The sequence below is a fragment of the Ochlerotatus camptorhynchus genome, unplaced genomic scaffold (assembly GCF_037179485.1).
Source record: "Ochlerotatus camptorhynchus isolate MF236.1 unplaced genomic scaffold, CSIRO-AGI_Acam_v1.1 ptg000093l, whole genome shotgun sequence".
In the NCBI taxonomy this organism is placed as follows: Eukaryota; Metazoa; Arthropoda; class Insecta; order Diptera; family Culicidae; genus Ochlerotatus; species Ochlerotatus camptorhynchus.
The window spans coordinates 766098-791831 of NW_027040583.1; the positions used below are offsets into that span (position 1 = coordinate 766098).

General features: G+C 36.8%; 2 protein-coding genes across 2 annotated transcripts in view; one reads left to right on the plus strand and one right to left on the minus strand.

Moving 5' to 3' along the window:
- LOC135698658 (rabankyrin-5) overlaps positions 1 to 25734 on the minus strand; it is a 56253-nt gene that overhangs the window by 19456 nt on the left and 11063 nt on the right. The gene's annotated exons all lie outside the window — the stretch shown is intronic.
- Positions 1222 to 21305, plus strand: LOC135698669 (uncharacterized). Its single transcript, XM_065218747.1, has 3 exons — positions 1222 to 2198; positions 19899 to 20131; positions 20934 to 21305. Exons 1-3 carry the CDS (start codon positions 2147 to 2149, stop codon positions 21144 to 21146), a joined length of 498 nt encoding a protein of 165 aa, XP_065074819.1. The 5' UTR covers positions 1222 to 2146; the 3' UTR covers positions 21147 to 21305.

The window sequence follows — 25734 nt, forward strand, 5'->3', positions numbered from 1 at the left end:
ATTTGATGTGAATTTTTAAAGTCCAATTCTTTACTCCCAACATTCGTTGTAAAAAATGACTTTAGTGACTAAATTTTAAGGAATAGTGACTTTAGTAACTTTTTGATTAAAATAATGACTTTTTAGTGCCTGACGTGGAAATAGTGACCAAGTCACTAAAAAGTGACCTGCTACCAGCCCTGTATAATAAGCTTGCAAATTATCCGTCAAAGTTCTGGAAAACATCAATTTGTTCGAAAATTAGTACAAAATGTAGGCATCGATTGGACTATCAGATCGTGAGAATGATTAATCTTGAAATAAAATCACATTGAAAAAAAATGAAAATATTGACTGATTACGGGTAAAAGTGATTTCAGTTATTTGACTTTAAAAAAGGAGACTTTGTAGTAACCATTTATGAAATATATAGTTCTATCATTTGGGTTCGTTCCGGTATGGTATTTTTATTAGGACTATCAATTCTTGTATTTTTAAGAATGGTTCAGTCTCACCATAGGTGCAAAAATTAGATTTTTATTGGTAAAAATACCTAAGATTTAAATTGCCTGGCACATATCAAATTTTAAGAAACAATCGAAAACGAAACCTCATTTTAAGTACTCTGGTGTTTACATCAACGTCACCAATAGGTGGATCAATCTTTTTAGTTGTAATTTTACTTTTGATCATACCTAATTAAAATTATTTTTTTAGGTTTTCCCCTTTGATGCAGTAATCTTTTGTGAATCAGTGCCATTTTTTTGCTCGGGTGTTTCATCCAGGGTAGAGTACTTTATTATCACCACACGCCATAATGGAAACAGTCAGTGTGTAATCTTGTTTTTCACTCTTCCGTTTTCTCTCAACTGGTTTCTCGCATAGTGCTTTTTATATTTGATTCGCCGTCCACCGCCTTTGCCCTGTACATATATTTTTCCACATTCACAATGTAGTAGGTATAGCAATGCTGAGACGAACGGGACGAGCGAGACTTGAGCCGGCATAGAAACACGCGTTTCAGTACGAACCTAGCATCCGAAACGATAACAGCAGCGAACATAACAAAAGTTGCGTACGCGTTTCGATCATAGTAGAGCAACAGTCCTTCCGCGAAAACTTTCTGTGTCATAGGAACACCCACGTGCATTCAATCACAGACGGACGGCAACTCATGCTCGGAGAATTCTGGTGATTTTTTCTCATCTCTCAGCCATACACACGCTTGCCTTTGTTGTATACCGTTACCGATGATGAGTTACGGAGAACAGTTTAGCGCCAGCTATGTTTGCTAAAATCCGTTATGATTAATCCCGAGCGACACGATTAGTTCATCGAAGATAAATACGCTACAGGCACCTAATACCAAGTCTAAGCGCTACTGGGATGTAATTAATGGAGTGATGTTTGTATATATGGTACTTCCTGCGAGCAAAATAGATCTCATTGAAGAGGCATGAGTGTGGAACTCTGAATGCAGCATACATTAAGGTGCAACCCGAAGAAGTCAACAAAGAGTGAGAAGAAATCGAGTGCATAGAGGGATAAGCTTTCTCTCGCAACCGAACGGAATACCAAACGGGTGATGGGCACAGAGAGAAAGCAACGGTTTTGGGCGAATGAAAATAAAATTGTAGGAAAATAAACCGAGAAGGAGTAGCAAAGCGTACAAAGTGCCTGACCTTGATAATCGTTTCGGCCGTCGGATCGAATGGGCGATTAGTCGGCGTGGATAGGCGAAACATTTTCGACGTCGTCGCGACTTTCGTCATCGGCTTGTTTTTGTTTTTATTGTTTCCGAGCAAGTTGCGGTGCCGGTCTTTTGGCAGCGGTTGTGAATTATGATTGGTGCGGTCGTCGTGGTGTTTAAAGAAAAGTGAATACACAAAACTGGGTGCTCTTAATTAAAAATTCCAAATATTCGCTCTGCAAGAAAGAGAAGAAGTGCACAACTTTATAAAGCAACTGATTGTTGGAACCAGACCGTCCGATTAATAATTTAGGAGAGACGTAACACCGCACCAGTTGTTGGCGGTGACTAACGGGAATAAAACCGGGAAATTACGCTTCGACTGCAGCGGACATCTCATTCCCGTTGACTTGGTGCAACGAGTAAGAAAACCAACACCAACCACATCCGAAGAGCTTCAGATATTAGATATCCACGATGGATAAGCAAACAGTAGTACTTACCACAGTATTTCTGCTGTTGGTTTTAGGTAATTATTCCAATTTCCCTGCCTCTCGAATCATTTGGTGGAGGATATTGGAAATAAATCATGAATTGCGTGTTTGTCCCTGATTTTATCGTTTCAGTGAATTCGACCGATAACATATTTTTCCTGCGCAAATGGCGATACTCTTTGTTTATTTCAACTAACTGTTAATTGCGGGATTGAACAATCTAGTCCTGATTGCAGTAAACAGTATTATTAATCGACATGATTTACTTTGTTTTGTTCATTGCTCGGAGTGCAAAATCCGTATCATCGATCAATTATATCCGGAGTGGGGTAAACATTGTGGGAGTTTATGATTTCGTGTGATTGGGTTGGTATATAAGACAGTTATGAATACTAGCACGCGATTCATTGTTCCCGCTCAGAACGAATCGTGTTACAGCAATTATACTACCTAAAATCGCATTGCTGTCCCATGTGGATAGGGAATCAAGCAAAGATGGGACTGATATATGATATGTGATTATGGACAGCAAACTACTCAAGAGATTTGAACTTATTAGCTCCAAGCAGCTCAAGATGTAGAGAAGTACAGTCTTCGATGAACCTGTTTGTATCGAGATGTTCAGTTTAAAATGTAGGCGGTTTGTAGTAATGTATAATCGATCAATAAATTACAACATAGCTCCATAACTTCATCAAGTGGTTATAGCGAAAAAGCGCATTTTCCCTGTACCCTGCGTAGAACAAACCCACAGAACAGTTATCGAGACTGTATTTATTTGTATACATATCCAAACTGTAGAAGACTAGGTGTAACATGTTTGTTTCTTCGCAGTTTGTAAATATTTACGCCGGAATTCCAACGCCGCCCGTTTCCCGTATCACTGCGACTGCAGATAGCATAAAAATAGGTTAGCTATCAGTGCTATCACGCTATCAGTATAATAATCAGGCACAGGTCCACCTTGCGATAGATGGATGATGATTTGATGATATTTATTTTTACCATGGCCTTCCGGGTAGCCTAGTCTGTAATGATGCAGCATGGCGAAGGCAGCGCGGGTTCGACTCCCGATGCAATCAAGTTATTTTGTGGACTCGAAGTTTTCTCGCGATTGCACAGTGGAACGAACCTTTTAAAATCGTGTGTTTTTTATTTGCGTGGAAATGTTTGATGTTACAAGGACGTTTTGCATTACCCTAATACGTGGATACATCATCACCCTAATGGTTTCAAAAGTGATTTTTTATGTCTTCAAACTTCTCAGAAGACACAATGTTTTCAAATGATTTTTTTTTTAAGTGATTTTACAAAATAGTACATCTTGATTTTGACAAGATCTTGATTGATATGATTTTCCAATAAATATGTGAATTTCCTAGAGCACAGGTTTTCGGGATTCTTCAATCGGTTAACCAACCATCGGCGAAGCACTGCATTCGGAAGACAAACGGTATTAGGGAATCAGTCCGAGCATCATTAAGCCGACCTCAGATAGCCTAGTCAGTGCCCTTCCTTTCGAAATTTCCTTAAAACTAGTTTAAAATTTTACAGAGTTCTATCGTTAAATTTTTCTTCGAATTCTTTTGAAGTTCTCCTTGGATACTGCTCCTCCTCATTAGCATACCCTAAGTATTCTCCGAAAATTCCCATGGATACTTCGGATTTTACTTTTCTCTCCAGAACTGTTTGGGATTCTCCACCGAAGTTATGCCTAGATCCTTAGCAATTCTCATCAAATTCATTCATGAGCCTTGAAAATTTTTTCCACCGAAGTTATGCCTAGATCCTTAGCAATTCTCATCAAATTCATTCATGAGCCTTGAAAATTTTGCCAAATGATTGTTTGACGTATTTCAATACATTGCTTTCTTAAAAATTTGCTTGGAAAGAGAATTTGAAAATTCCCTCAGTAATGGTAATATCTGCTGAGAGTTCCAGTTTTTTTTCCAAGAAAAATAAAATTCTCCTAGGGTTCCCAGGTATGCGCGTGAGATTTTTTTTTCTACACCATGTTATTCAAATGGGAGCTGGGTACCCAAATACCCCGCCAGGCAGATGACGGTAAAAAAGTGTCAAAATCTTACATTTTCTTAAATTAATAAACGACGAAATATCGTATTTTAGCTGTATTAGCTTTTAAGTCATAGTTATGGATTGACTTTATGAATATTACAAGGAAAGCAAACAATATTAATCGCACTGTGGTTAGAAAAGATAGAATCACATACGTACTTGTAGAAGAATGGTATTTGCAACTCAAGTAACATTGTAAGTGTTATCGAGGTTTTACTATTCTCCAAGTCTAAATCATGGTCTACAAAACCCTCATAAAACCTAAATTTTTACTTGGGAAGATTTATACAACTGTGAATAGCATGAGCAGAACTCATTGAAAGTAAATTTAAATGTTCATTTAATTTCTTCATCCACAATTTAGGAATCGCATTGTACATGATCACAGTTTTCCAACTATTGCTGTCATATTCTCACTGTAATACGCTAAGCACGTCATCTGCATACAGCTTTCCTGCTGAACTAAGATTACCGCATCGATATGAAAGCAACCTACTAACGCACAAAGTGCGGCGAACGACATGATTAAAAATAGCATTTTCAGCCGCAAGCGCACCCATCCCGGAAGTATTGATAATACCCAATTAGATGCAACTCTAAGGAAGATGATGATGTAAAGTACTGAGAACTTGTGCGATCACCGGCCGCGTCTGTCTCCCGGTGTCAATCTATTGTTAAAAGTCATTGACGCACAGTCTTTGAATCGGGAGAATCATCGATTAAGTTTCATGAATGATCCAATTTTTCCTATCTGTCTCGACTCGCGCGGTGAAGTGGGTCACAATTGAATACATATCCATACCGTTATCATATCAATTTGGCCGCCCGATTCAAACAAGCCAAGCCGCCACGAGCATCACGAATGAATGTCAGCTTGGAGTTGGCATACGTTATATGTGATTAAATTGAATTATTTATTGTCTCGTCCCGTGTGAGATGTCATCCGTTACGATCTCCGGACAATGCGATCTACTCGGAAGCGATCTTATTGTCAGTGGTTAAGCAAATTAGGAGCAAATCAGACACTTTTATTCGCCAGATGGCGCCCAAATTGTGAAATGATGACGTCAATTTTATTTTCCATAAGCTACTGCACGCATATTATGAATGCAGAACAGGGAACATTTTTGTTTGCAGTACGGTTATTATTCGATAATAAAGATCGAGTATGACAACAATGAGGAAAGCTTAAGGACAATACGCATTGATATACTAATCCTAATTTATCATTAATTGCACTTTCGCTTTCCATTACGCGATACCATTCCGTTTAGACTTGTTGTATAGACACATGAGAAAATTAAGGTCGGACCGTGCTCCCAAATAGGCGACGGAATGACAATAAATACGACAGCAGCAGCGTATAAAAGAAAGCGTAGCTATCGAACTCACTGCATATGCGTCATATCGTGAGATCAACATTTGCTCAACACTTAGTACTGTACCTTGTACCTACATTAATCGCAACCACGCGGATATATTTTGAATTGTTGGAGGGCTTATGCGGTTGAAATGTAAGATTAGAAGCAGACGTGCTTGTGGAAGAGTTCAACCGTACTCAATGACATAAACGTGCCATCCAAACATTTGCATAATACTTCGTTGGTTATAAAAAAAAAACCTGTTCCACATAAATATTTGGCAAATCTTTACATCTAGAGGTGTTCCGAAATGATACAACATCGTTCGATATAACATTTTTTTGATCTGAGGCCCATAGGGTCAAATCAGCATTGATCTTTCAACAATTTTATCGAGTAGAGGGAATCTTTAGGAAAAAGTTTAGTTCTTGAGAAATTTGCTATAAAATAATTGTTTATATGTGTGACATAGTCAATTATGCAACAACAATAACGGTTTTGTTTTTTTTAATCTGCTTGATGATGGTTTTTAACCGATTTCTGACCACATTAGTGACATTTGGCGATAGGCAGATTAACCGGAGTTGTTTTCTATTTTTATTTGGAGCCACGTTTACGCATCCATAACCTATTACAAATGTATTACTCAAGATTACTATCCATAATTTCATAACAGCTTGACTGATGGACAACTCTTTTTTTGACCAAAGTTCAGAGTATTCAAATGACTCTCCAATAGGCCAACGTGATTTTCTATCGATGTTGAACTTGCTCAACTGTCGCGGCGAAATCGTAACAGATTTGCTCCTTTCCAGCGGTAGCAACAGAGAGTATAGGTATGGGTAGCCTCAGTAAAAATGAGTTTCTTTCTTTTCCGATGCAGTCAGTTACCACAAGAAAGCGGATTGTTCGCGGGTCACTGGACGGCTGGCTAGCTGGTTGGCTGACTGCGGCATACATATATTACGCTGATGGCTTTTGCTCTTTACGCGAGAAGCGCTGCGATTATTCTAGCGTGAAAGAAAAAAAAGTGCAGAATAATAACAATAATACCGATCACGGAATAACATTATCTCGTGCTCTCCATGCCTTTGCTTTGAGAAGCGAATGCTTCACTTTCAACGGAGCCAGCTGTTAAGACTTGGTGATAAAGTAAAAACGTTTAGTTGTTAAAGGACAATCTCGGTTAGATGAAAAAAGAGATGACTGTTTACAAGTTACGCTGTTATGTTCGGGTGTTTTATCTATAAAATGATGAAACTTTGTTTTAGCCAATAGGGTTTATTCTGCGAATCGACGTGACTGGTATGTTTTAAATGGTTACTTAAGTAACGTGACTTGTCCAAAATAACCTCCATTCAGTAGACCAATGAATATGAAACGATCAGTTTGTTTTTTTCAAGAGAAGTCTCTAACATATAATGTCTTTTGTAAAATATAGTATAATCTATGACGGATCTCTTACATCCGGGATTAAAAAAACATTTAAAAAGGGTTTCTAAATTAAGAAAATGCCAAAAGCATTGACTACAAAAATACCTTTAAATAGCTTTAGCTTCAGAAATGATTTTAAATAGTGAAAAATAGCCTTCATATGGCCAGAAAACGTAGAAAATTCTAGATAGAATAATTTTGAGCGTCTTAGTAGAATAATTGTATACCTTATTACGTTGTTTTTCCCTATTAATTATACTACTATTCTATCACTTTCACTATCACTTTAAAAACAACTTTTTCAGTGTCTAGTCATAGTATTAAATACGTATATGTTATAGGTTATAGTTTATGACTAGACACTGAAGAAGCTTGCAAATAGTAAACGAAATACGTATCTGTTATAAGTTTTTTAAAGGTGAAAATTAATAGTGAAAGTGAATAGTAAATAGTAGTAGAATTATAAGGAGAAATCAAAATTTTGCATTTTTGCAAATGTTAGTCGGCATCTGAAATATTGACTTAAAAACACACACAAAAAACTGTTCTATTCCGTTCCAGTGGTTCCAGCAACATAAATTGGCAAGAAACCACAAATTTTGTATATGAACGAACAATTTAGACACTGAAACGCAAAATCCATCTCAAAATTATCAGTGAAGCCTGGGTTGGAATTGTAAAGAGAGTATGTCATTTTCTTGGATATCTTGTTATACATTGAAGTTTTACCAATTGAGGAAGCAACGAATGGGAGCCACAAGAACTCGATAGGATAGTGAAAGTTCTTAGGTGAGGGGTCTTTAAAAATCTACGGATGATCTTTGAAGAAGCTCAAAATTCAGGGCGTCAACTCAATGAACAAAACCAAATTCCCTGATATTCCAGTAATATAAAAAAATCCAGGTACAGTGCCAACCAGTTTTTGGCAACGCGACCTCATCAGCTATTATTTTCCTCAGATATGTACCAGTACTTTCAGGATTTTTTTTTCATTAAATACCACATGGACCTCTAACAAATGAAGAGTCGTCCAGTACAATTTCAAATTGAATAAAGCGTTCGCTACATTTTATAGAATGAAAAAAGATAGAAATCGCGTGTTAAAAAAAAAACGGGAAGGCACTGCATTTTTTTTTAAATTCACAACTTTTAAACGTGGTAAGCAGCAGGTAATCAGTTCAAGCAGTGAGCGCGATGTTACTATGATTGGTAACGATGTGTGAAGGAAACTGCAACCATCTCGATACAAATCTACAAAAAAGGCTTGTTTAATCGCTTAAAGTTTTCAGCAAGTTCATGATCCGATTTGCCCTCATGATACGAGAAGAGGTTCTTGTCCTCCTAATCTTCTCACGCTTAGAAGTTCTTTCCTGACTATTCCAAACCCTAGGGGCAGAAATTCACCCATCTTGTATATGAAACACTTTTTAATCCGATTATATTTTGTTTGCCTTGCGAACATTTTGAGACCCAGTTCCGCAAGAAAATTATTCCGGATAATATGCTTAACCAAACGCTAATTCGCGGCCGGATTCCTCCGGAGGGAAATCGTAAAAACAGCGCATTCACCTCCAAAGTTCTGTAAGTTAATTCCATCTGATAGCAACAACATCACAATACTAAAACTTCACTGAGAAGCTAATTTTCCGAGCTAACCAGGTTTACAATGAAGACCTAGAACACTCAATAAAGCCACTCTATTAGGGCAATGCTTGTCTACGTTTATTTGAATCATCATTCAATCATAAAAGTGTTACTCTAAGCAATAAATAAAAATTCCACCCAAGTAAGACCATTCTCCTAAATTCTCATTTGGTTGATTCTCTGAGCTTATCAGACTGTTAAGAACACAATAAGGAACAAGAACAGCAAGCAGTGTTGAAAAAATCATTCTTATGAATGTTTCAATTAGCTCTCACGGGAGAGAAAACTCGCTTGCGAAATGTACAAGTGAAAAATAAGTGTGATTTCGTTTCACTCGCATCGTATCGCGAAAAGTTCATTTCAGTGAAATACATACTATAATCAGTCTTATGCAGTTTAACATTATGAATATATTTAAAGCGTTGGTCTGTTATCGGTAGGTACTTATAAACATACACAAACATTAATTGCAAAAGAGAAATTTGTGCATGTATTTCTGACTCGCGAACTTTTCTGTCGCCGGTATTGATGATTCATTTTCGCTGGTGAGATGAGCCAAACGCATATCGGGATTCGAATTCACGATTTTGTGAACTTTTACAACACTGACTACAAGTATTCAGAAAAAAAAATCCTCCTCTTCTCTTAAATCTTTACCATTGTTGCATTTACTCAAAGGATTGATATTTGTTGGGCACAGCTGAATCGAGCAGTCGTACCAATCTACTCGACAGTAAAATTTTGTCAGACGCATTTAGGTGTAACATCTACCAGTGGCGTCGCCTTAACCCCAATCTACCTGTTCAACAACTCTCAAAACGTAAACAAATAAAACAATATTGGTTCCAATGACTACAAATCTGTGAAACTAGTAGACCCTGGCCTTTGAAAATTGATTTGAACGAAACATGACCCTAAATAAGGTTTTCAAAGTTGTTGACAAGTAAAAAGTGAGGTTATGCAACGCCATTGACATCTACTAACAGACGCACATACCTATTAACAAGAACTAACAACGTCTAGCGTCTCATCGTCGCCCACTGGTCACCATAGCCGGTCGAACTCCAGACGAATATAGAACAGCTCTACCGTTTATACTTGGGACAACGCTCTGATGAGACAACGAAACTCCACCCCAAGCTGCTCTCCTGCTTCTATCTTTCGACAATGTACCCCCTCTAATCTCGGATAAGCCGCGAATATTCGGTTCAACTCCTACTAGGCATAGAATGAAGTGACTTTTGTTACAAACAATGCACAATTAATTATGGGATCCGCTATTGAGCCTTCCAAATAAACGAACTAGATAAAAAAAAACCTCAGGATCTCAGTTCAACTCAGGAATGTGCCAACATCCAGTGGGAGCTTAATTTATATTAGGCCCAGAATCATCAAAATTCCCCAACTTGCAAAAATGCAAAATCAAGCATTGAGCAACCATAGGTTCGCAACTTTTCTTAAGAGACTGCTGTCCTAAAATTTTAAATGAACAACCATCCTCAAAATCCAACGAGTAATTAAGTTCTTCGAAACTAGCCGAATCAGTCATACTTATTAATAAGTTTTTGTGATTAAGAAATATTTCCCAGAATTTGAAATAAATTCCCTGATTTTCCAGATTTTTTCATGTACTTGCTACCCTCCAAAATTGAGTAGAATTTAAGAAGCCATCACGATGTGTTTACGAGAATAATATTACCTAGAACTAAAAAATCGGCATAACCAAAACCATCATCATCCGAATGAAGGAACTTTTTCCTTAATTTTAAGACTCCAACTTAAATTTTTTATCTACAAAAAGAGAGACCATTTTGATTCAAGACTATTTTTTAAAAAGGCGTATGTGACAGCACATAGATTTTATCAGAGTCGTAATGACAAAAGTGATTTTTCACGTAACATTGACGTGGGAATTTTTTATATTCCTCTGAATATTGGGATTTATTTACAACACAAGGTTATTTCTGAGAAATAGGAGAGCACAATTTTCTTCGATATGACCATGCATTACAATCTCCGTAGATACGTACCCATACGGACGTGAAGTAGGTCATAAATCTAATTAAAGAATCAAATGCACACTGCATATTTTGCAGCGCGCTTTGTGAATCTGCGCTTGTTTCATGATTTGGAGCGCGTGGTTTTGAGATTTTATTTATAGACTCAAACTCATCTCAACGCAATAGTATTTCAACCCAGGTCCTATCTACGAATATCAGTACCGGCAGTGAAATTCAGTGCTAGACCAATATCTTACACGTCAATTGACATTGTTGACAGCACGCAGCACTGGTATAATGACGATTCTCCAGTCAAGGGCAGGCGGTCCCGCTCCCGACACAATTCAAGTTCAATGTTCCGCATAAGGGCAGCATCAACCGGGTTCATCGATTGGAATAGGACAGATCAGCAGCAGCAAGCTGGTCGTTTTATTCCTGTTCCAAATACACTCCTGTACTGTTCTCTGCTCAGAGGCTGTTGCCTGCGATGTAAAAAAGTTCAGTAGGTTGATAGGGTAAATGCCTCCAATATCAGCATCTGTTATTTTTTACGATCTGACATGAGTTTTCATGTCTTTTTTACGAGAATTCTACAACGAGATAAGTTGAATATTGAGCACCACTGCCCTGCTTAAAAACACCACCATCGGCATCTGTGGTGGAAACAGCTAAAAGTGAAAGGAGTTCGAATCACAATCACACTCGAAGTGGAATCTGTGCATCGAGTGCGAACTCCACGATGCAATATTATACGGAAACCTGTTTGCCCATCCGGAAGAGATATCTGCAACATTTTCCGTGTAAGCTATATTGTGCACCAAGATCACCTTTTGCCTCGATAACCGTATGTTTTTAAATTGTTTATAGCCATGTTTCGGAAGGGAGTACAGTGGAGTCGCTTTTCATGCGGTTTTTTTTTACACGGATTTCGGAATTGACGCGTTTTTTACGCGGATTTGGGAATGTACGTATTTTTTTACGCGTTTTTAGATCATCACGACAATCATCGGCGTAGTTAATGGGGGTGCCAAAGGAACCAGCCCCCTCCAGAATTATCAAGCCCACCCCCAGAATTTTTGGTGTTTTTTTACCCACCGGTATTTTGTCAAGCTTGTCATTTTCGATGTTACTATTTAACAGCGATTTATCAAATTTGACAACAAACAACGATTTTGAGAAATTATATTATACCGATATTTAATCGGTGGCTAAATAAGACGTCTCCAGGCTCTACAAATTGGCAATCCAGAGATTCTTCTTTAACTTCTGGGCACTTCGTAACCTTCAAGTACTGTTAAGAAGCTCAGAAAACATCGTAGAAATTGAAGAAATTTAGTTGAAATTCTTGGAACTTTATAGAGCTCAGAAAAAATGCTAGACACAAGGAACATGGAAAAATTCTGAAAACTACGTAGAAGTAGAACATTTATTTAAGTTTGAAGTAAGGGAACATTATGTTATTTCCGGGAAGTTTATTATAGGAACCTCTATATAATTTCAGGGCACTTTTTTTTAAACTTCATGAACTTGGAATAGTTGTGGAAATTTCGTACAAATTCAAGAAATTTCGTTCGTGGAACTTCACGGAAAATCAACGAGAAACGTAGCAGTGCAGCAAACTTTGTAGAAGTTTTGACAATTTCGTAGCATTTTGAGGAGCTGCGTAGAACTTCATATAAGTTTAAGGAATTTTTAAAAGGTTCAGGGAGGTTTTTAGAACATCTAAAAATAGTTCAATCAACTTCTAAGAACTTCAGGGATCCTCGCTTTAGTTTAGGGTATTTCGTTGCAGTTTGTCAGAGATCTAAAAAAGCTCCATGAACTTCTGGGAACTTCATTAAATTTCAAGGATTTTTACAGATGGTCAAGAAATTTGCATGAATATTATTTTTTCTCTTTTCCAGATTTATGCCCAGAATTCAGCTGCAGGATAGTTTGAATGGCTTAGCACATAAAAAACCGTGATTTTTGTATGTGTTTTTTTATTAAATTAATAAAAAAAAAACACTGAAAAAACTCTTTTAAGTTTGGTAACGAATGATATAAATAATTATTCAATTATTATCTAGTTACACAATATTCAAGTTTCAAGTTCATTCCTTTTGATTGGAATTAAAGTTAAATCTTGATTTTATTCATAACTCTGAATGTTAGTTAGTCCGATGCATCGAATAAAAAAAATGTTCTGGATAAATTCTTTATTACTTTCTTTTCTATTTAAATATCAGAATCATGACATTCGAGATCCGGTATTATAAAAATCGGATGAAATTAAATTATAACCATAGTTTTTGTCCGATGTTAATATTTATAGAATTTTCTAAATCTTAATTTTTTCTTACTTTCTTATCTCGAAGAATTATCTAGCAAAATGCTATCAGTCTCAGAATATGGGTAAGTTTCCCCAGATCTTGAATTAGGAATTTTAGAAGTCCAAGAGATTCAAAACTTGTCTAAGCCTATGATATTGAAACTTTTTTTTAACCTTAAAATTTATTTTGAACAAAATTTCGTCGAATTTTTTTTTTCATGCATATTTATTTTGTGGAGTTTCTATGAAACTTTTGATTAGGTCAAACGTATTATAATTATTCAAATATTTTTTTCATTTGATTTTAATATTCATGTACTAGAATTTTTGTGAAATGATTGACAAGGAAGGATCTTGCAATATTATCTTAGTCTTAAGATTATGACAATTGATTTAATTTCGTTGAATTTTATTAACATTCGAATAATTTAAACTTACAATCTGTATCAGAGATACCTATTTTTAAAAGTTACAAAATATTGAAAACATATGGGTTTGGGATCTCAAAACAAAATTGTGCATGGACATATATCTTGAACATTTTCCTAAGTTCTAAATGTAATGTAATTTATTCTTTGTGCACTTTACTATGTTTCAAGCCAGCATTTTATAAAATTATAAAATTCAAACTCCTAGAATTTAATTTTGGTTCCTGATTATGCAATAATCAAAATCTAAAAAAAAAGCTAGTCACAAAATTTATGGAATTAGCTATCTCTGAGAATTTTCTTACGTTTGAGATGCCTAAATTTATGAAATCCGGACGCTATGTGATTTCATTACAAAAGCATGAACAAACGATCATTGCTTTTTAAAAATCAGTAAGCTTTTAAGGCTCCTGATATACTAGGCACTTACAAAAAATCAGGAGTCCAGTTGAGAAAATCCGGTGGGTGGACTGCACCCACCGCTCTATTCGGTAGATTTCTGTAGTCGCTTTCTCTCGATTCGGCTTGTTATTGTCCTGTTTACCATAAATGGCATGTATCAGACTACACAAAATGAAAGGAAACATTAACCAGAATTTGGCAACTGCCAGACAATCTCCAAAGGTCAACACCCTATCTGCAGAGTGCTTTCACTTTTCCTGTGTCGCTTCTGTCTTTTTTGTTTCCATCGACGTAGGTACTATCTCAAAAACCACATCAAAATTCGAGTGAACCCAGTCTCCGTCGAAAGACCGGTTTTTTGCATTTCTTATTGCCTGAGTCAGACACGAAATCAGCCAACGGCAACCGCGTAACGACGGAGATGACTTGATGCAAAGAGCGCTGTTTTATCTTTTGTCGTTCACTATGTTTGTGAGCGAAATCCCGGCGTCACCGTTTATATCATGTTATAACAAACCGACGAAAAAACTGTGTTACAAAACATACATAAGTCCACTGTTGGGCAACACATAGAAATGTTAGGCCGATTTGCTTTCGCTGTTGCCATTTTGGTTAGAAGACGATCGTTGGTGAGCATGTGGGAGATAAAACATGTGGTTATGGTGAAGTTGGCATTGAAATAAAAAACAACCGTAAGCATCCACGACTCATTAGAAGATTGATGGGTCACCAGGTTTTACGATTGCTTGCGGGGTATATGCGATTATTGATTTACAACTGGTAAATGCGACAGACATAGGTAGTGGTGTACGATCTGCTCTCTTGATGAATACAGGTGATAACGGAGAAGCAGGAAGAAGTGGTAATATGCAGTACTGAGTATTATGGCTTAAATACCATTGGCACTCAAATGCACACCGGTACACAGGCCTTGATGTAGTAAAGGTGAGACATGAACTATTCCTTTTTGGCTAGTGCTTTGACAACACTGGCTTGAGTATGCAATATGCACCAGCATCAAACACCATTTGTCAAACACTACTTTGTGTGAAGTAAGACTTTGTTTAGCGGTGGACAATTAACCCATGATGTAGGGGAAATGTCTCTAATATTGGCCTATGGATCTAAGATTGGGCCCATCGCTAAAAATCTGCTATTTATCAATTTTATCTAGATGAACGCGTTATTGGGACGTTACTTATGGATATTTTTGGCTGCTATTGAAAATTTAGTCGATTGCTGAATTTATGTACACAGTTCGAAAAAGTAGTGTAAATTTCTGTTCAGTATGATGCACATAAATGGAGCGTCACATATCATATAAGTTTACATTATATATCATGTAAAGTTCTGAGACATTTCATGCAATGTAGCAAATATTTATTGTATACAAAAGCCCATTGTTGTAAACAAGATTGTCTACAAGTTGCTCGAATGTTTACATCACTATTAAAATTCAGAATTTTTATCTGTGTATGGGCCCAAATTAGGGACACTTAGGCCGACATTACCTGCATTTCCCCTATATAGATGATTGACCAGTTTTCTTTAGATAAAAGTCGTTTCTAGGGGGCTGTTCATAAACTACGTAGACCGTTTTTGAGAGGTTTTAGACCCCCACGTAGACAATCGTCCATACACATTTTTGAATTTTTTTATGAACCGTGGACAATCGCCTCATTAAATGTCTACGTGGTTTATAAACAGCTTGACTTGAACAAAGTAGAATTTTGAGTTGTCTCTTGTTAAAGAAACTTGTCGGACAGGTAGCTCGCTATCAGCACCATAAGTTCATTGACCTAGCAGTCTTCTGGACTTTTGGTACAAGTACGCTATATGGGGCATCATAGAAGCAGGTAGCAGGTTCGATTGCTGCTTTGATCCAGATTTTTACAAACATCAAAACTGGTATACCTAGGTTGCAATTAACACATGTGGAAGAGCAAAAAGAACCCTAATTGTAAGCGTGTAGGCATAAGTTCCAGTTGAGCCGTAATAGCAGAAGATGAAGAAGCCCCTGATGTTCATAAAACCTGTCCTCGAGCTTCACTGTACTTTTTACCGAGGTGTTTTCCCGAAGTACACATGTTGACTTGTAGAAGAGATTAACCAAAACTTGCTATTGAAGACATCTGAGTCTATCACCAAAATCTTTCGGCATCCTCATTTTCCATGTTCATTGTTCTTCTTCATTGCCATGGCTATTACGTTCCAACCCCAGTTGTTAATTGAGTGATTTCCAAGTCATTTTTGCTTTCTCATTTTTGTTTACCCTAGCAGCACACTTGTATGTACCTTATTTCAGTCACAATCAAGTTGTAGCAGCTTATTATGATGGTCGTGTGTTGTTTGGGTTGAGAACATGTTGTTCTTTCGAGATGAAGCTCACCTCAGACCTCTATAAAAATTACACGTGTGCAATATAGATTAAAGAATTTCTATTAGTAATTTGGTATCATGGTTGAGAAAGTTACAGATGTTTATGTGTGTGCACTTTTTTCTAGGCTGATCTTTAATTAAAAAAAAAACTACTGTGAAGGCTCTATATTTGTTCAAAAAATCAACATGCGATGAATTTCTTTGAAGTGTTGCGTGCCACTATTTTAAATATTGTTGGAAAAAGATGACTTTGATATCGTACATCGTGTGCCTAATAATGACGCACTAATTTGGCTATATTCGAAGACATCCAATCAATATGTAGTCTTCGCTATATTCCTAATTTGACGCACTTGATGGATTTTTGAAGATTTCGTTAAATACGTAGCGAGTACATAACATCATAATATTTAATTAATGACTTTCCCCTCTCCGGAACATAGATTTACCAACATAGATTTATCAACTAAGAATAGTCATGTTACACTTACATTCTGGTTTTTCGCGAATTTGTCAGAAAGTTTGCATTGTCTATGAAAGAACTATTTCATCAATTCAGTTATTCTATTGATTCTTTAGTAATGTGTTGTTATGAATGCTGAATCAGTACACATTTCGAGATTTCGAGGTGGGGACATAGGGTCATTGTCGATTTAGGTTCCTTTCGACCTTTCAGTGAATGAGATAGCTGTCCGAATAAATAAAACAACTTTTAGGAATAGGTTCCCATTTGATGCAAATATCATATCTAATTGAACCTTGCAAAAAAATGACAAAATTGCAATAATAGTACTGGAACATCGTTGAAGCTTATGTTCCTCCAGTTAAAGACGATTTTACTATTAAAAATTGATTTTTAACACGAAAACCGATACAATGAGATTATCCAACTTCTTGGCTTCTACGTTAAGACAGACGAATTTTGACGCATTTGACAGATGCAATTATTTTTTTCGCTCATATATTGGCCTGAAAAGTCTATCCACACATAGTTTTTCATGTAAAATGTAATGGTTGAGTGTTAATAAAACACTAGTGTTTGAACATTAGGAGCTGTGCGCAGGCATAGTACAAAAGTGCGTCAAGTTTGGACCTTCTACATATATGGTATCTACACGGTAGTCGAAAATCGCTCGATCAACAACGGCGTTTTTGAACATTATTGTAATTTATTTCCGAAGTGTCGATTTTAAGTGAAAATTCACCACCACTGATATTAGCTTCCACCACATAAATTTCAATCACCGAAGGCACAATAACCCTAGACCCTACATATCGAACCAATATCAAACACATAACCATGACCAATGGCTTTATTTCCTCTCTGAAGGAAGACGTAATCAGAGACCTTTCGACTCAGAAAACTCCAACGACCTCCACTGGGATTGATGCTGGAAGAACATCAGTTACTTGTACTTGAGCAGCTCGAACTGACACGTTATGTTTGCGTTTGACAAGGGGTATTTCAGAAAAGAAGAAGAATCAACCGTTTCTACTTTCAAAGGAAAGTTTCCAAAGTATGCAGACGCAAAAAAAAAAAAATAATTAAAAAAATGAAAAAATGAAATTCTAAGGAAAGTTTCAGGAAAATTCGGAAGCAAATTCCTAGAGATTTGTGAGGAGCGTTTTGAATTAAAAAATGTGAAGAATTACAAAGGAATTTTATTATTTAAATATGTAGTTGCAAAGGAATTTTAATGTGGATTTTAAGGTAATTCTAAGTAGAATTTCTAGGGAATTGAGAATAATTAGGGAATTTACTGGTAAGTTTAATTAGGGAATTTACTGGTAAGTTTAAGGGGAATTTCATGATAATTTTGAATATGATATATTGATTCCTTTTTGGCATGGTTTGGTTTCTCCTCGCAATGTTGAAGAACAGAACATATAAAACATAAACCTTAAATTTATGATCAAAATTGGATTACATTTATGTGATGTTTAGACTAGAGAAATACAAGAATAATGTATCACAATTATTCTGGTATCATATAAAACTGATTGTCATTACCAAATCAGATTAATTCTAAAAAAAATAAATTGATTAATTTAATAATACACTAATTGGAAAAGTAACACATAAGTTCATAAAGTTGAAATCTGCATTGCTCAGAAATTCTCGAGAGCGCTCTCAAGAGTACCTTCAGTGAAAACACAGAGTGTGGCTCTACGGTGCGGAAATTTTTATTTTTGATAGGGAGATTAATAGCACTAAACTATCTATTTTAAGATGAGGTACCTGAACATTTAATTGGATTTAAATATAGCATCCTATATAAGAAAAATAATAAAAGTCCCACAAGTGCGATCCATCCCTGAGTGAGGTAGGGGAAATGGCTCTAATGTTGACCTATGGATCTAAGATTGAGCCCACCGCTAAACATCTGCTATTTATCAATTGTATCTAGATGATCGCGTCATTGGGACGGTACTAATGGATATTTGTGGTGCTATTGAAAATTTAGTCGATTGCTGAATTTATGTATGGGCCCAAATTAGGGACACTTAGGCCGACATTACATACATTTCCCCTATATGATTTTAACTGAATTGTGAATTTTAAAAGTTGAATCTTCATGTTAGGAAGGATGAATGTCGTTTTATTTCGATAATTTAGAATATGAATTGGGGGATTTGAGAATTATATTTATGTCACACCTTTTTTTTTATTTTGATTGAATGGAACAACAAAAATAATATCGTCGTATCTCGGACACAAACTCCGTTCATGACAAATCACAAATTAGAAGATACGACATCTAAGTTTAATCTCTCACTTTTCTCTGCGCATTAAGTCCATTAAGTCCGATAGTGTTCGGTTAACTAACACCCGAAGAAATATCATGATGTACGACCCCCCCCCCCCCCCCTGACTGTTTTTAGGAAGATGCAAAGCATTGCTTATTTAAAATATAGAACTTATGCATAGTTTGTTACATCATCGGGCTTGTTAAACCATTCCATTGAAAAGCGACAAATCAAATCACAATTGAAACTCTTTTCGCCTTCGCTATGAGTCACGTTTCCGACTAACAGCGTTGTTGGTTAATAGTGTTTTCCGTATTTCTTAGTCATGTGGGTATGTATGTTATGCTCGTCTGGCTATGATGTGGCTGGAATTGTTCCGCTTCCATTTTTTCTGTTTTCGATGGACTCTTATCAACTCAACACAGTCGATGATGGCGGCAGACGACAATGACACTTGGCACATACTAGGAACAGCAGAAACCGCATGGCAAATTGGTTGCCGGAAAGAAAGAGGAAAAGATTTACTCCCTGTCTGTGTACTACTCCATGTGAACTTATTAACATACATCCCAACAACTCGAAAAGTTGCAGCAACATGTTTGTGACTGAAATAAGTAGTATAGAAGTTTCTGCAGTCAATTTGCGACAATCGTGCTGCTAGGGATATGATGCTGTACGGGGTTTCTGACAACCACATAAAAGAAAGGCATAAACGAAGAGGAAGGAAGAATCGTTTATACTATTAAACGGACGGCGTAGAGGAAGGGCCCTTCAGAAGAAGTGATTCATCAGCACATTTTTGGCTATATGCAAATTTTAAGCTTTAACACGCATTGCACGTGCAGACAGTGAGATTATCGATTTATTTGTCACTCGTGGGTGCTATTATATGATACAGAATGACTTACATTATAACGAATTACATAGCATTCCCCGTATCCTTCATTTCCAGAAATCAACACCGCCTTCGGAATAAAGTGCTTTCGGTGTACGGTGGCACCACCGAACCGGTACGCCAACAATACCAAAACCCAACTGTGTTCAAAATTTGATCACTCCGATTATTACACCGTCGACTGCCCGTGGTCAACGATGTGCTCGAAGCGTATCTTCAAGATACAATTGATGAACCGCGAACAGGAGACCATAAGCCGCGACTGTGCCCAACAGAAGAAAACCGAACAGGTAGATATATGGCGTGACACGCCACGCACAGAATAAAGGGCGCCAATTAATTAGTTAATGGTTCCTGACTTGTGGAGAAGAGGACATACACCGCACTATACCCATTAGGGTGGTTCAAAATATCAATTTTGCCCCACCCCGCTCAATAAATTCTAAATCAGGCCCTGATCATTCTTCCAAAATTTGGTCTCATTTGGTTGCGACCTCATACTGCACTGGCCCTTTGAAGTTTATATGGGAAAAGTACTTTTTATTCTCATTGTCCTAGTCTTTTTTCATATTGATTTTCTATCTGTTTGTATGATTGATTTTTATTAATTATTAATTGTATTCGAAATCGATAACTTTCTGTACTATCTCAACTTACTGACTGTTTTCAGGGCAACACTAGGGGTTTCATCCGGCAATTTCGCTACTTTTCGTATATTTATTTAAAAATCAAATCTAAAAACACTTAAACACCTAAATGTGAGTTAAAGTGAGTGGGATTGATAGATAGAGTAAGCATTTGGATCCGTAGTTGTAGCTGAGAAAATTTCCTATAAGTAAAAATAGCAAGTTTATCCATAAATCATTGAGGCGCAAATCCAGGATGAGGTGAACAAAAAGTTCACTTTACACATAGTAATTCCCATATGAACAAAATGAGTTTGGGAGAATGATCGGGACCAGATTTAGATTCGATTGGGTGGGGTGGAGCAAAATCGATATTTTGAACCACCCTAATACCCATATACCTTCAAACATTATGGGAGGGGTAATAAATTTTGCACTAAAGCTTAGAGTTTTTGTTTTATTCCAGGTCTATAAAAACGGCAACTGGACCAAAGAGCACCACATAGAGGAGCCGTACGAGGAAGGCTGCCAAACGATAGATGATTCCACGTACTGCTACTGTCGGGGGTCGATGTGCAATACGGCAACCAAGGTCGAAAAAAACAGTTATCATACTGACGCAATGGCAGTCATATTTGTGTTCAACGTGATGAAGTACATCAGGAATATAGACTACTGACACGATGGTTATGTTTCTATTTCACGTTTTGTGCTAATAATTGATAGATTAACTTAACTGCTTTTCTGACTGAAAATCGAGTCAATGACGAAAATGTTTTGTTGAACTTTTGTTTTATGTTCGAAATTCATGTGATATAATAAATAAGTAGGTATTTTTTGTGAGTGGTGCTGTCTTTTAAATCCGAAAGCAATAAACTTTGGGGAAAACTCATTGACGAAGAACTGGAGGGGATCTGGGGACAAAATTGTCATATAGTGTCATCGACACCTACACCGAATTTGCCAGCCCTTGCCATCCCACTACCCAAGCAAAGTCGTTTAACAAAATGAAAGCAAATCGATATTATAGTTTGCAGTTCCTATCATAATGAAAACTTATTTTGATTTCAATTGTTACGACGTTAGTCTGATATCATATTATGCAGTCAAGACTTTTTAAATGAAAGTAACTTAATTTGAATTTCTGCTGTTAACGTCTTGTTTAAAATTTAATTTAAGTACATCTGTTGTTGAACTAACGATTATTGTCTATTTGATTTGCTTAACATGTTTTTGGTCATTTGTAACTTGCCCGGTTGAGATTTGAGCTCAAGTCTTTCAGCGTGAGAAGCATATGGGTGCTAACCATTTGCCACAGGCAAATGTAAAACATTATGAATGCAAAATCAGAAATCAAATTGATTTCATTGAAAGCAAGATTAGTTTTCCGTTTGATTCAACAGTGTAAAAGGTTGCTCTCATTTTTGCTATGTTAACCGTTAAGTCAACCAAAATGAGATCAACTGGAATATTCAATATAAGTTACATCATAACAGCAAATTTTGATTTCAATTTGATCTCCAACTTTGCTCGGGTACGCACTCTACATAGAAGGTGTCGTTTTTCAGTAAATTTATAATTCGTATACAGGCAAAAAAAGCGCAAAACTGGCTAAGCCGGCCAAGGAAATAAAAATCAAAATTAAAAAAATTCTTCTAATTAAAGGAAATTAAAAAAAATCATTATCGATGAAGTAATGACATTGGGGTTGTTAGCGGAATGCTTAAATAAAACAGCAAAAATAGGTTATGACCCATATATTATTGCTTTTTGTGTTAAAAAATGTATCACAAAATTCCCCGCTGTTCACACATAAAATTAAAAAGATGAATCCGCATAAAAACAAACAGAGAAAAAACGGATAGTGCTTTCAAACGTAAAATCACAAGGAATTACCGTCCAATATGTTTGTTTTCTTCAATAAGTACACCCAACCGGTGGATGTAAGATTCGCTTACAATTATGTGGGATTCATCATCAGAGGATGTAAGTGGAGACCGCATGAACCGAGGATGCGATATACTTAGCTGCGGTCCGATGTAAGAAAATTGGAGACCGAAAAATGTGGAGTGTATTAGTGAGTGAAATTAATTATGTGGAAAAAATAGAAAAAAGGTTGCCGACTGGACACGAACCACGGACGTTGCGACTATTAGACCTGTGCTTTCTCCACTTCTCTTTCCATGCTTCTGAATATGGATAGCCTAAAAGCAAACATGAAGCGCTCATTTTCTCGCATGCTCGACTTCGTATGCTTTTTCTGCTGGAGAGATTCGAGATAAGTGTGTGCGTCGTTCTACAATGTTCTACAATGTGCGTCGTTCTACAAGCTTACTGGTATAGTCGAAAGCGTAGAAAGAACACGAAATGAAAAAGACAAAAAAACCATTACATCGCCTGTAAGGTCAACTTCTAACATTCGCTGCGATGTTCATGAACAGAGGATGATAGGAAACGGAACTAACATTCATTGTAATAGATTTTTGGTTTGCGTGTAAACTTTTTGAAAAGATAATTTTAAATAGAATGATGCTTTATATCAATACGAACTCAATTTTTGCAGATGAACAGTTTGGGTGTCGCCATGGGCTTTCGACTACTCATCAACTCTTAAGAGCTACCAATTCAATTCGTTCCAACAAATCTGAGGGCTACTCAACTGGAGTTGCTCTTCTAAACATAGAAAAAGCATTCGACAGTGTGGCATGAAGCTTTGATTGCTAAATTGAAAAAGTTTGATTTTCCACTCTATATTGTGAAATTAGTTCAAAATTATTTAACTGACAGAACTCTGCAGGTAGATTTTCAAAATTCAAAATCTGAATGACTACCTGTTAGAGCTGGAGTTCCTTAGGGTCGCATTCTTGGGCCTATATTGTATAACATTTTCACTTCGGACCTCCCTGATTTGCCACAAATCTTTGTTCACTGATGACACAAGCATTTCCGCTAAAGGAAGTAGTTTTCGTGTTATTTGCAGTAGACTGCAGAAAAGTTGAGATATTTTCACTTCTTATTTACAAAAATGGAAGATTTATCCCAACGCTTCCAAAACTCAACTTATAATATTCCCACATAAGCCAAGAGCTTCCTTTTTGAAACCTAGTAGTAGTCACGAAGTCACTATGAACGGAGTTCCGATTTCCTGGTCAAACCAAGTTGAATATCTTGGATTAGTACTAGACCAAAAATTAACTTTTAAAGAACACATTGAGGGCATTCAAGCCAAATGTAATAAATCTTGATAGAGCTGGAATTAGGGCCTAACAGCTTTTGTAAACAATGACTTCTCTTGATGATTTCTAGAAATTTAAGGCTGGCCCTCGCAAACCAACATCTTCATCGGGTTGCAAAGACTTCCCCTATCCGATGGTTAGGTTGGTCTGCGTGGACGTGCCTTGAATTCCTAGAAATCATCGATAGAAGTCATTATTTACTAAAGCTGTTACGCCCTAATTCCTGCTCTATCTAGGAATATTTAAAATGTTTGTATCGTCTTATAAACAGGAAATCCAAACTTTGCCTGACGAATAAACCGGCCATGCCAATATGGTCTAGTTGTTACACTACCAGGAAAAAAAGCACTGCAAAGGAAACAAAAACAAAGAACAAAGTTCTGAAGATGATTTTGAAGTTGTCTCCCTGATACAGTACTATCGAAGTACATAGAATTTCAAATGTTGAGACTTTAGAACAAACAAAAAAAAATCTGTTTAAAATACTTAATTTCCAAGGCAGGAACAATGTAAAAACACTTAGATATATATCATAACAATTAAGACTGGTAAGTTACTGTAGTAGCTGGAGCACCTAGGTTAAAATGAAATGTAATATATGCGAATCTGACGACGGAAGAGAAACTCCAGAAAAAAAATGCTAGAAGGTACGCCTGAAACGATATACATACACAACAACAGATCAGCCGACTGAGGCCGATACCATAGTGCGAGCGTTCAACGCTTGTAAGGAATAATGTCAATAATGGGAATTTCCATTGATGATATTATTCCTTAAGTTCGTTTCAACGCTTCGCTCGTCTCTTCGCTCACACTATGACATCTGACAGAAGAGAGAAGGGACTGTGATCCACGATCCAGACTCTTTAAATTGATGGTAATACATACAATATTGTCAATGGCGTTTGCGTCATGTTGCGATTAGAAATAGACAAGCCTACTCCGGAAACTGCGTTTCGATGATTATCTAAATAAACCTGTATCAGTGCCAAACTGGGATTGCGGAAAACTGCCGACAGAAAACTACAGATGCTGTCAGTCAGCTGAAAATTGGCTGCCTTCTGAACCATAGCAGCGATTTTATTCGGCGAAGGGGTTAGCTCTTCCAAAAATTCCAAGCAAGCTCCCATAAACTTCATCGCATCATCCGGGAGAATGTAAACTTTTCGGGAACGATTAAGCTCCCACCTGTTCCAAGCCTATGAACACTCTTAGTAACTGCTTCCAATGTGAGAAATTCACCCATATCGAGGATGCCATGCAACTCGTTGACCCAACGGTGGAGTAGAACAGCTTTACAATGACCGCACACAGCGTTGTCAGATTGTTTTCAAGCTTATCGGTATCATAGGTTTAAAACTCGGTATTTATCGGTATTTACTATTTTAATTAATTCTTTATTTTTGCCTTTTCCAAGGCGAAAATTTAAACATTTTACTAAGAAGTTAGGGATATGACTCTAAGATTTTCGAGGTTGAAAAATCCAGTCCTAACCAATAAAAAACGAAATATCCATTTTGAACACCCCTTTTCCAGGAAAGTCGGAATAAATTTCCGGGGAATGTTTGAATTAGCTTCTGGAGGAAACCGAAAAAACTTCTAGAGAAAGAAGCTCTACTGGAGGAATTTTAAGGAAAGTTCTAAAAAAAGTCGGAAAAATATCCGGGGAACTTCCTAGTAAAATCATGAGAAACTTCTAGGGAAAATTCAAAAAAACATTCGGAAAAAAGTGAATGACACATCCAGAGGAAGCCAGAAAGGTTTCGGAAATCGGAAGAAAATTCCAGGAGTGGCCATTTCCAGGGAAAGCTAGAAGAAGCTTGGAAAAACCTTCCAATAGAAGTCGGAAAAAACCTCCCGAAGAAGCTTATGGAGAAACGGAAGACGAAATAAACTTCTGGGAGAATTCGATGATACGTCCGGTAGAAGTTTAAAGGGATTTCCTGGAAAAGATGGAAGAAACTTTTTGGAAACGCTGGAAAAAACTTCTTGAGGTAGTTTTAAAGAAACTTCTGAAGAAATTCGAATGCT

Coding starts and splice junctions, on each gene's coding strand:
- LOC135698669 (XM_065218747.1), top strand. CDS start 2,147: ATGGATAAGCAAACAGTAGTACTTACCACAGTATTTCTGCTGTTGGTT. Junction 2,199..19,898: donor ATTTCTGCTGTTGGTTTTAG/GTAATTATTCCA, acceptor CTTCATTTCCAG/AAATCAACACCGCCTTCGGA. Junction 20,132..20,933: donor AACAGAAGAAAACCGAACAG/GTAGATATATGG, acceptor GTTTTATTCCAG/GTCTATAAAAACGGCAACTG.